The 12,899-nt window shown below is 39.6% G+C and overlaps 1 protein-coding gene and 1 pseudogene across 2 annotated transcripts in view; one reads left to right on the top strand and one right to left on the bottom strand.

Annotated features, from left to right (window-relative positions):
* The window catches only part of USP48 (ubiquitin specific peptidase 48), a 105,855-nt gene that overhangs the window by 56,800 nt on the left and 36,156 nt on the right, over positions 1–12,899 (bottom strand). For both annotated transcript variants that reach the window (XM_054546749.2, XM_024255904.3), the window contains exons 7-9: positions 12,213–12,346; positions 11,122–11,204; positions 525–704 (exon numbers count right to left, since the gene is read on the bottom strand). In XM_054546749.2, the coding sequence (XP_054402724.1) occupies positions 525–704; positions 11,122–11,204; positions 12,213–12,346 (397 nt within the window). The remainder of the gene's footprint in view (positions 1–524; positions 705–11,121; positions 11,205–12,212; positions 12,347–12,899) is intronic.
* On the top strand, positions 5,219–5,274 carry LOC112131257 (U7 small nuclear RNA; annotated as a pseudogene).

Raw genomic sequence — 12,899 nt, 5'->3', positions numbered from 1 at the left:
AGAATTAGCTGAGCATTGTGGCACATGCCTGTAATCCCAGCTACTCAGGAGGCTGAGGCACGAGAACTGCTTGAACCCAGGAGGCAGAGGTTGCAGTGAGCCAAGATGGTGTTACTGCACTCCAGCCTTAGTGACAGAGTAAGACTCTGTTTTACTGAAAAAAATTTTGACAAAATTTTTACCTGACAAAAAAAATTTTGCCAGATGTGTTGGCACATATCTGTAGGCCCAGCTACTAGGAAGGGAAGGCTGAGGCAGGAAGATCACTTGAGCCTAGCAGGTTTAGGCTGCAGTCAGCCATGACTGTACCACTGCATTCCAGCCTGGGCAAGAGAGTAAGACCCGGACTCGAAAAACAAGCACTGCTAATACAAGATGTTCAGTGATTTTACATGTGTTTAAGAAATGCAAATATCCTTGATAGTCTATAACATAACAATCTTGAGCCATAATAATTTATCACAAATATTTCTAGTAAAATAAATTTATATTTTAAAAGGGCACTCACAACTTAAAGGTTTTACCTAGATCTTCCTCAATCCCTAGTTGTAATTTCTTCCCCTCCATCTTTTCTATGTCTTCATCATTAAACTTATACCATTCACCAGACTGTGGATCTTTCACGTGGGCGATGTAGTGGCCAGAATAAGCACTCACTCCTCTGTGTATGAGGACTGCGCTGAGTTCATACACATAGGACCCACCTGGAGAGAAAGGGAGAAAGTAAAATAAACGTTGGATAACAGTATTTCTTATATCCTGAGGCTGAATTGTAATGATTACGAATCTTTATACATGTGGTATAACTAAAAACATGTCACCTAAAATTTTTACAAATTAGTTTTACAAAATAATGTATAATTACACTCCCTTAACACTCTCTTAAACACACTCTAAACAGCACATTGTATTAACTCTCCAAGCCTCTGCAAAATACACGGATGAAAAACTATGGCCTCCTGGGCATTCAGGGAGTATGAGCTACTCTACTACATACTGTGCTCTTCAGCACACACTAGCGAGGCCACACGCTTCCCAAGAATTGGCTTTTCGTACTCTCTGATGTGTTATGAAACTTAAAACTTATACAAACCAGGGAGACACAAATGTCAAATGAAAAGGCTATTGTTTATAGAAGAGAAGATAAATGCTTTGGCAAAAACTGACGGCAAGTCACGAAAATTTGCTCTCATAACAGGTGTAGGCATTTGTCCAAGGGCACAAACTTTGATCTGGAGATCTAACACACAGCGCGTTGAGATGACACATGCAGACTCACGATTGTGGTCATCATTTCACAAGACACATGTATCATCACATTAGCACCTTCAGATCAAAGTTTCATTTGCCAAGTCTACCTCACTAAAGCTGGAAAAAATAAAAAATAAAAACAGGTGTAGGCCAAACAGTTGGAAAATATAGGGATGAAAACTTAAAAAATCTAGAATGATACTGCACTCAGATTTCTTCGTAAGTATTTTAAGTTCCTATGCTATTTTCATTAAATAAAACCTATAAATCATAGCCTATATTTTACATGGTATTCGAAAATAAAAGGCTTTATACATACATCAAAATACTGACAATAAATGAACATTTACATTTCAAAATGAACTAAAATGTCTTAAAGTTTGAGAAACATCTTGTAAAGATCCTCAACTTAAAGCAATTATGGGGAAAATATGTTAGAAAAGATCACTTCCACTATACATGTTCTGTTATTTACTGGAAAACAAAACAATTCCTTAATAAACCCACATAACCACAATTCATACTGAAACCTACAGTTTTTTTCCAACAAATAATATATTTTCACATCATTATTCTTCTAAAAATTACTTATAATGACTATATATAATTACCATAATATGCCTAACCACACCCACATTAATGAACACTTATTTAAACTGGTAATGTTTGAGGGCCTTTATAAGCAATAATAATTATCTTTACAGTACAAATCTTTGCACAGATCTTTGACAATTTTTTTTTTTTTTCCTGAGACAGGGTCTTGTTCTGTCACCAGACTGGGGTGCAGTGGCACAATCATAGCTCACTGCAGCTTCAACCTCCTGGGCTTAAACAATCCTCCCACCTCAGCCTCCAGGAGTAGCTGGGACGACAGGTATACATTTTTATTTATTTATTTATTTATTTTGAGATGGAGTTTTGTTCATGTTGCCCAGGCTGGAGTGCAATGGTGTGATCTCAGCTCACGGCAACCTCTGCTTCCTGGCTTCAAGTGATTCTCCTGCCCCAGCCTCCCAAGCAGCTGGGGTTACAGGCACACGCCACCACACCTGGCTAATTTTTGTATTTTTAGTAGAGACGGGGTTTCACCATGTTGGCCAGGCTGGTCTCGAACCCCTGACCTCAGGTGATCCATCTGCCTCGGCCTCCCAAAGTGCTGGGATTACAGGCATGAGCCACCACGCCTCCTGGCCTTTTTTTTTTTTTTTTTGAGATGGAGTTTCGCTTTTGTTGCCCAGGCTGGAGTGCAATGGCGTGATCTCGGCCCACTGCGACCTCCACCCCCCTGGGGTCATGCGATTCTCTTGCCTCAACCTCCCAAGTAGCTGAGATTACAGGCACTCAACATCATGCCTGGATAAGTTTTTGTATTTTTAGTAGAGATGGGGTTTCACCACGTTGGCCAAGCTGGTCTCAAACTCCAGTCCTTAAGTGGTCCACCTGCCTCAGCCTCCCAAAGTACTGGGATTACAGGTGTGAGCCACCACGCCTGGCCCATTTTTTTTTTTTTTATAGACAGGGTCTCATTATCTTGCCCAGGCTAGAATTTGACTATTTCATTGCTATAATTTCCTTAAAAATGCAAAAGAGTACGTCACAGCAGAGTATAGCCAACCACTCATTAGACAAACAATAAACATACTGGACACGGTTTCAGGCATGAAGGATACAGCAGTTAACTAAAGGAACAGAGTCCCTGCATTCTTGAAGCATAGTTGGGGAAACAGTAATGCAGATTAATACCTGGGCCAAAACCCACTGAACTCACCCCAGCTGAAAACACTGAAGATACTGGGTAAGATAAAAATATTTTTAAATCTTTCTAAATGCACTGTCAAGAAAATAAGAATTATCAAAAGCCCAATACCATGTGAAGGCAATAAGCCATGTAGTAAAGGACAACAGAGTTTCCTTCTGGGAGTGTTAGGGGAACACTATGATCGACTTGAACTCTGTTTTTCCGTATCTCAAAGGGCTTAGGGGATCAGAGACAACAGCTAAGGTTCATAAAAGGTGAGGAGTCTAACAGGAGACTCCCACCAGGAAACTAAGGTTTTTTTTTAATTGACAAACAGGCTGGGCACGGTGGCTCACACCTAAATCCCAGCACTTTGTGAGGCTGAGGCGGGCGGATCACCTGAGGTCAGGAGTTTGAGACCAGCCTGGCCAGCATGGTGAAACCCCATCTCTACTAAAAATACAAAAATTAGTCAAGCGTGGTAGTGAGTGCCTGTAATTCCAGCTACTCGGGAAGCTGAGGCAGGAAAACTGCTTGAACCCGGGAGGTGGAGGTTGCAGTGAGCTGAGATGATGCCATTGCACTCCGGCCTGGGAAACAAGGCAAGACTCCGTCTCAAAAAAAAAAAAAAGACAAATAATATTTGCATATATTTATGGGTACAATATGATGTTTGATATGTTTACATTATGGGATGATTAAATCAAGCTAATGTATCCATTTTCTGTGGTGAGAACATTTAAAATCTGTTATTTTAGCTATTTCAAAATGCACAACGCATTATTAACTGTAGTCACCATGCTATGCAATAAAGCTCCAAAACTTATTCATCCTGTCGAACCAAAGCTTTGTACTCTTTGAACATCACCTCCCCATTCCTCATCGCCTCTGCCATCCACCACCTCCACTCCCTGGGTTCTGGTAACCACCATTTTCTTCTCTGTTTGTACGTGTTTGACTTTTTTAGATTCTATATATAGTATCGATGAGATCATGCAGTATTTGTCTTATTTTTTTTTGAGACGCAGTTTCGCTCTTATTGCCCAGTCTGGAGTGCAATGGCACTGTCTGGGCTCACTGCAACCTCCACCTCCCAGGTTCAAGTGATTCCCCTGCCTCAGCTTCCCGAGTAGCTGGGATTACAGGCATGCGCCACCACGCCCAGCTAATTTTGTATTTTTAGTAGAGATAGGGTTTCTCCATGTTGGTCAGGCTGGTCTCAAACTCCTGACCTCAGGTGATCCACTCGCCTTGGCCTCCCAAAGTGCTGGGATTACAGGCATGAGCCACTGCGCCCGGGCCAGTATTTGTCTTTCTGAGCCCGGCTTGTTTCACATAGACAATGTCCTCCAGATTCATCCATGTGATCACACATGAAAGAGAATCCTTTCCATTTAAGGCTGAATAGTATTCCATTGTGTATATATACCACATTTTCTTTGAAACTAGAATTCTTTGGTTTAGAAGATTATCAAAATGAATCTGCTCTCCACAGGAAATGGTAAGAGAAAATTATCTGCCTTATACTTATATTTTGGGACCTAGGGGTAAAAATAAAAAACCAAGAGGAAATCTCCATTACAACTTCATAAGAAGCTAGCCCTCAAAAAGATTTCTTTACTATGAATTCATACCACCTATGGAGTCAGAAAAACCCCAAGCCAAGAGTTTTGTTTGATGTGGTCCTGGGACAAGTGACAATCCTAAGGAATGAGTACTCACAAAACACACACATGTCACATCACAAGTCACTCTAATGTGAGGCAGCAAACAGCAGCAAAATCAAACTGATGAAGATTTTCACCTCAGTCAGTGGAAACAGCAAATACATAAATAAAATTTTAAGTATATTTAAAGAAATAAATGATGAAATTAAAAGGAATAGAGATTACAGAAAATGAAAATCAAATGACGAAGAACCAAATCAAATTCCGAGAAATGGAAATCACAGTCACCGACAGTCAAAACTCTATAAAATGGTTTAACCTCAGATCAGGTTGACCTGAACAGAGAATGAATAAAGTACAAGGTGGAGCTGAAGAAATTATGCAGAATGCAGGACAAATCAATGAAGAGTTGGGCAACACGCAATATAGAGTAAGAAAATCTAACACATATCTAACTGGCATTCCAGAAGGAAAGGGAGAAGAGAAAAAGCATTCAGAGGTAATAGTTGGAAAATTTTCAGATGCCCTAGGTGAGAAGAATAAATCAATTAAAAATCAAACCAAGTGTTACAGCTCTTTTAGAATTTGTCTAGCAGGCTTTCCTACTAGAAAACCAGAAAAGATTTTTAAAGAATCAAAATTTAAAAAGAAACCAAACCAAAATTGGTCACAGTGACACTGCAAGATACCAAAACCAAAAAAGAGGTCTTAAAATTAGACAAAATAAAACAGGCCTCTTGTAGAAACAAGAATTAGACTGCAACCAACTTTTTGACAGCAACAACGGATGCCCCAAGGCAACAGAATGCTATCTTCTTCAATGATATCTTCAATGAGTGAAAGTAACCACCCACGCTTAGAGAAAATGAATTTCGCAAGGACAAAATAGACACTTTCAGACAATAATATGTGAAAAGAATCTTTCACCCACAGACCCTTACTAAAAGAATTTTGTAAGCTCTAATTCAATATTTTAAAACTCTTCCAGATGGAAGGTCTAGAATGCAAAGAATGATAAACAAAGGAGGTGGGTAAACTAAACACCAGGATTCCTATATAAGATAGTCTGTAAGTTTCTTTTTTAAAAAAGGTAGAACTAAAATACATATGAAAAATAGGCCAGGTGTGGTGGTTCACACCTGTAATCCCAGGACTTTGTGAGCCGAGGCAAGAGGATTGCTTAAGGCCGTTAAGTCTGAAACCAGCCTGGGCAACATAGAGACCCAGTCTATAAAAACTTAAAAAATTAAACAGGCATGGTACTATACACCTGTGGTCCCAGCTACTCAGGAGGCTGAGGTGGGAGGACTGCTTGAGTCTGGGAGGTCAAGGCTGCAGTGAGCCATCATCGTGCCACACTGCACTCCAGCCTGGGTGACAGAGCAAGACCATCTTAAAATAATTTAGGAGAGTGTCGACTGCTTAATGTTTTCAGATCACTGAGGGTAAAGATGTTATCTAGAGAGTTAAGAATACATGTTATAATTTCTAGTTAATTATTAGTATTAGCTGGCCCAGGCTGCCCTAGGGGGCATTTTCATTCTCCAATTTTAGGGTTTACCTGGAATCACCCTCCACTGTTCTTTCTACTGCACTGCACTCTCCCCATTACTTCATGTTAAAGGTGAGCCAGAAAAAGCCTATCTTCCTAACCTCAGGGAACCATAAAGAGAACTCCTGGCTGGGCACAGTGGCTCGTTCGTGCCTGTAATCCCAGCACTTTTGGAGACAGGTGGATCACCTGAGGTCAGGAGTTCGAGACCAGCCTGGCCAACATGGTGAAACCTTGTCTCTACTAAAAATATAAAAATTAGCCAACCATGGTGGTGCATACCTGTAATCCCAGCTACTCGAGAGGCTGAGGCATGAGAATCGCTTGAACCCGGGAGGCGGAGGTTGCGGTGAGCCAAGATCGCACCACTGCACTCCAGCCTGGGTGACAGAGCGAGACTCTGTCTCAAAAAAAAAAAAGAAAAAAAGAAAGAAAAGAAAAGAAAAAAAGAAAAAGAAAACTCCCGAGTCCTGAACAGAGCAGTAGAAATAAAAAGGAGAGGAAAATGTGATGGTCTTAGATTGCCCATATCAGATTCTTCCAGTCTGTGTAAGCCAGGGAACCTCAAGCCGTGAACTCTGTGATCACACCTAACCAGCAGAGGCCCCAAATGCCTGACAGAAATAAACCTAAGGGCTTTGCGGAGGAGATGGCATGTATCCCAGCCCTAGGGGAATCCCCATAAATAATTCTCTATGTGCAATAACCAGCATGCAGTCAAAGACAACCACGGACAGAAGCAACAAAACAACACTGCAATAACCAGCTCAGGTAGAGAGATCAGCCTGAACAATATTCCAACACGGTCAGTAATGGATTATAAAAACTGGGTGTTTTTAATGTTTAAAGTGGTTTAAAAATTTTTTTAATATTCTGGGTACCTTTATTTAATACATTTATGAACAAATATTGATGACAACTCATTTTAAATATATCAATAACTGAGATAGGTGATACATTTCTTTTTGTGGCTCTATTGACCCTAATTGGTCAAAAGCACCTCATTTTGCAGAACATGGGTAAGGAAGAGGGGAAGAGAAAAGGAAAGGAGGCTGAAGAGGAACCAAAGCCCAGGATTCTCTAGAAATGCGTCAGCCTCCAGAGTATGGGAGCACATTGGGTCCCAGCAACCTCAGCAGGACCTAGTTCTCAGAAATACAAGAGTGTCCAACGGATGAAACCTCAGCTGAAAACACAAAAGGTAGCAGTGTCCAAAGACATTGCAGGGTCTGGGAGGAACAAAGTATGATAAGGTTGTTAACTATCACGGACTCAGCAGGATCTGGGGGCGTCAGCAGTGGGGTTCTTCTCCCACTACCTTCAATGACCCAGGTGAAGAAGCAGGGGCAGCAGAGTAAGATTTAATTATGGGTTACGCTGTGGCTGGCGATATCCCAGGAGAAAAAAGAGTAAACTAAGCTATGTTTAGGGATGCATGCTTATATAGTAAAATGCTAAAGAAGAAAAAAAATAAAAGAAGCGTTCCACACGAAAGTCAGATAAGTGGTTACACTTAAAGGGAGGAAGGTGGTTTTAACTGTGCAACTGGGAGGGGCACAAAAGGAGGCTTCTGGGGTACCAGAAATGTTTTTCTTTCTTGATCTGGGGAGTGTGCATAATTCATAATTCACTAAGCCATGCATTTTTGAGTTTTGAACTTTTAGGAATATGATATATTTCAAAATTTAAAAAGAAAAAACTAAAATATGCTGAGATACATGAAACTTCAACTATAGAAGGACAAGGCAAGGTAAGACACTGAGTAAGGGCTGCGCGAGGATGGACGGCAAGATCACTGAAAAATAGAAGTTGCTATTGGGTCAGCTGGAAGGAGCATCTACAAAGGAATCTTAATAGTATTCCCTATATCATTAATGAAGACAATAATCCACAGGTATTAGCAGTAGCTGTAACTTTATTACCAATAGACAGCATTAAAAATGTTGACATTACCATTCTTGCAGATAACCTGAATTTATATTCATCAATTCATTGAACTAATCAACTTTAAAATTAAAGCCAGGTGTGGTGGCTCACAACTGTAATCCCACCACTTTGTGAGGCCAAGGCAGGCAGATCACCTGAGGTTGGGAGATCTCGAGACCAGCCTGGCCAATATGGCGAAATCCCGTCTCTACTAAAGACACAAAAATTAGCCGGGTACGATGGCATGCGCCTGTAATCCCAGCTACTTGGGAGAGTGAGGCAGGGAGAATTGCTTGAACCCGGGAGGTGGAGGTTGCAGTGAGTCGAGATCACACCACTGCAGTCCAGCCTGGGCAATGCAAAACTCTGTCTCAAAAAAAAAAAAAAAAAAAAAAACCAGAAAAAGAAAAAGAAAAATTTCAGAATTAACATAGTTTTTAGGCCACGTGTGGTGGGTCACGCCTGTAATTCCAGCACTTTGGGAGGCCAAGGCAGGCAGATCACTTGAGGTGAGGAGTTCAAGACCAGCCTGGTCAATACCGTGAAACCCTGTCTCTACTAAAAATACAAAAAATTAGCCAGGCATGGTGGCAGGCGCCTGTAATCCCAGCTACTCGGAAAGCTGTGGCAGGAGAATTGCTTGAACCCAGGAGATGGAGGGTGCAGTGAGCCAAGATCATGCCACTGCACTCCAGCCTGGGCAACAGAGTGAAACTCTATCTCCAAAAAAAAAAAAAAAAAAACAAAAAAAAGATAAGTTTTTAAATCCCCAAGGAATATGGCAAGACTTGAGTTAGAGAGTCAGGGGCTAATGTTCGAAAATGAGAATCCCTCCATCTAAAGATGTCTGCATATCTGCAGGCTCATCGTTTAAAGAAACAGATGGATTCTCCTTTTAACAATAGATCATCTTTTAGATCCATTTTTTGAGCTTTGCATGGATATGTGTGTACAGATTTGTATGGTTATGTGTGGGTACGGGAAAATATAAATACTAATTATCTGGATGACAGAATTACACATGGTTTGCATTTCTTTTCTTTATGCTTTCTGAATTTCCCAAATTATCTAGAACAAATCCTACGCAATTAACAAAAGTTGATTGTTTTTAGTCTTCTACCTATATAAGGTACAGCAAGCATTACGACAGCGTGTAAAAGACAAGCCTGTAACTATAAACTACTAGATTGCTTTTACCAGTCCTAACAATTCTAAAATGAGAAGATAATATTTATTTATTTATTTATTTTAAAATTAAGGAGACAAACATGGTGGCTCATGCCTGTAATCCCAGCACTTTCAGGTGGCTGAAGTAGGAGGATCACTAGGGCCCAGGAGTTCAAGACCCCGTCTCTAAAAAAAATAACTAAAAATTAGCTGGGCATGGTGGAATATGCCTGTAGTTCCAGCTTGAGCCCAGGAGGCTGAGTCTGTGATGAGCCGTGATCACATCAATGCAATTTAGCCTGGGCGACAGAGCCAGACCCTGTCTCAAAAACAAATTAATAAAAAATAAAAAATACTATATTTAGTAAACCAACATACCAAAATTAAGTATTTCTACAGGTTTTGATCTAACACATCCTTTTGATAAATATTTTCTTTATAGCATAAACTGGGCAAATATATAATAAACTTAATAAGTAGTAATAGTAACAATTCAAACTCAGCCAGTCGAGTCAAGCAAAGTGATCATTTCACATCTCCTAAGTTTCTGGACTGGGAAGCCACTAACCCATTAGATTTTCCTCAATTTCAATTCCCCGAACAAAGGAGGCAGGAAGCAAACTACTACATAAAGTGAACTATAGCTAAGTTTATTTATTCAACAAAATTTAACAATCTAACATTGAAGTCTGAAAGCGAAGTTGAAAACAGTTTCCTTGTTCCATAGAGGTACAAACTTTAAAGTACAGTACTGAAGAGTATCATACACTTGAAAGCTTACATATTTATTTAGCACATTCCTCCCCAACCTTCCCAATCATGTCTCTTAAAGGTTTTTACAGCTTGCTTCCATTGTAAGCTGCCTCTAGAAATTTTTTATTTTTTTTGGAAAGAGATAGAGTTTACAAAATAATTTCTACATTAAAAATTTCAGGTTGGGGGTGGTGGCTCACGCCTGTAATCCCAGCACTTAGGGAGGTCAAGGCAGGTGTACCACTTGAGGCCAGGAGTTTGAGACCAGCTTGGCCAACAAGGCAAAACCCTAAAGTGCAAAAATTAGCTGGGCTCCCTTGTAGCTGGGAGGCTACAAGGGAGGCTGAGGTTGCAGTGAGCCGAGATCGTGCCACTGCACTCCAGCCTAGGCAACAGAACAAGACTCCGTCTCAAAAATACATACATACATACATACATATATACATACATACATACATACATACATATACATAATATTTTATAAGTACTACAATCAACCTTAAAGGGAAGTAAAACAGTCCTTTCTCTAGTAAGACTCATTCTGTTTGGTAGGATGAAGACTACCAAAAGAAAAAAGTAGTACTTATTTCTTGTTAAAACAATGATAGCATCCTAGGGCATATCAGTAGTTGCAGATATGAAAAATGAAAGCATAAATACTGAATTATGCCACCTAATGTTTCTGGGACAACATTTTTTAAAAAGTGAATAGAGGCAGCTTGGAGACTGTTAGTTTTGAGAAACGACAAATAATAGTATTGAAACTAAGGTGGCAAGTGTGGGTTCAGAAACAGTAAAATACCCTTTTCATTTTTTACAAATTATTTTTATACCCTTAATTCTGTACATCTCGATGAACCACCTCATCTTTGCTATGTGCTTACTCACACAAAATGGAATTAACATCTTGGCTCTCCTAAAAAAGTCTTTGTTCCCAGACAGAGGTTCCCAGAGAGGGATTAGCAAACAAAAATTGGCAATTGACTGCTATTCTATATTAATCACAAGCCGATCACAAGTTAGAGTCTCTGAGCATTATAATGTTTACTCCTCAGTAAAAATATTACCTTTATGTTCCACATAAGGCTCCATATCCAAAATTTCTGAGAAGCCAATGTATGTATTCAGCTTTTTCTTATGTCCAGTTTGCCTAACCAAAAGGAAAGCTGATTATATTTACATTTAAAACAATCATAATACAATATATAAGGTCTATTAGCTATTTTAATAAACTCAACAGTAGCTAGCTTTCACTTAACAATCTTCCTCCAAAACATGTACAATTAGAAGTAAACAGAATATTGTTTTATAGCTGGACAAATACGAGGTTAAAAAATGTGAATGCAAAGTGCTGATTCCAAACACAGCTTATTTTCCAGAAGTTTCAACTTAATCACAAAACAGATTATCCTGCTTTACAGAAGACATGCACATGTGCAAACATTGCCTTGATTTTAATTATAAAATGAAAAATACATTCCCATGGCGGGGGTATAACGAGTACAAAATTTATTCTATTTAAAATATCGGATAATACAGAAGGTCAGGGTAATTCAATTACTTGCAGTTTTCCTTTCTTTCTTTTTTTTTTTTTTTTCCAAGACAGAGTTTCACTCTTGTTGTCCAGGCCGGAGTGCAATGGTGCAATGGTGCAATCTCGGCTCACTGCAACCTCCGCCTCCTGGGTTCAAGTGATTCTCCTGCCTCAGCCTCCCCAATAGCTGGGATTACAGGCGCCTGCCACCACGCCCGGCTAATTTTTGTATTTTTAGTAGAGACGGGGTTTCACCATGTTGGCCAGGCTGATCTCGAACTCCTGACCTCAGGTGATCCGTCTGCCTCAGCCTCCCAAAGTGCTGGGATTACAGGCGTGAGCCACCGCGCCTGGCCCTTGCAGTTTTTAATACTTTCTTAGAATAAAAAAAGTAAGGATTTTTTACTTTTCTAGTTATCAATTATATATGGTTGGCTTCTTTAAAATTTTTATGATAAAATCATGAAATACTGACATTTCAAAATGACAGGCTTCATCTATAACTTTCATCCTCAAATCTAGAGTTTCAAATTACAATCATTTTATCATCTCATCTATCTACGGTAAAGTCTGTACATAGTAGACCACGATGAACAACAAACACTAATATTTGCACACATTTACCTGTCAAAGACAAAACGCATTAGCTGCAAGTTCAGAGTGCAAGGAAGGCTAAGAAGTCGAATCTTTCTTGTTGCATTCTGTTTGCTTTGACAGTTCTCGCAAAAATAGCGATTGTCTCCTTCTAATTTTTCTTCCTGATCAAGAATAAGACATATTAATTTTAAAAAGAAGATGGGTTTAAAACAAGTGATAAAACCCTTGATGTAAAGTATAATTTCATTTTAGTTAATAGCTCTCACTTAAGCTACTTAAAAACAGCTACTATAAATAATGGACACACAAAAGTAATGGGAACTGTTCAGCAGTGACATTATCAATTTGAATACACTGATATTTAAAACTGATGTGCCTATTTCCCAAATGTATGATACTAAAAATACTTGTTTTAGGTTCTTTGTCTTGGTAATCCCACTTCTGGGAATTCTAAATTAAGTTTTAAAAAGAAATGTCACATGTATTTTGATGCAACATTCATTTAAAGACAGCAAAAAGGCTGGGCAGCATGGCTCACGCCTGTAATCCCAGCACTTTGGGAGGCCGAGGTGGGTGGATCACTTGAGGCCAGGAATTCGAGACCAGCCTGGCGGCCCTGGTGAAACCCCATCTCTACTAAAAATACAAAAATTAGCCAGGCATGGTGGTACACACCTGTGGTCCCAGCTACTCGGGAGGCTGAGACACAAGAAT

The sequence above is a fragment of the Pongo abelii genome, chromosome 1 (assembly GCF_028885655.2).
Source record: "Pongo abelii isolate AG06213 chromosome 1, NHGRI_mPonAbe1-v2.0_pri, whole genome shotgun sequence".
Taxonomy (NCBI): domain Eukaryota; kingdom Metazoa; phylum Chordata; class Mammalia; order Primates; family Hominidae; genus Pongo; species Pongo abelii.
This window is presented reverse-complemented; position numbering and strand designations above follow the sequence as displayed.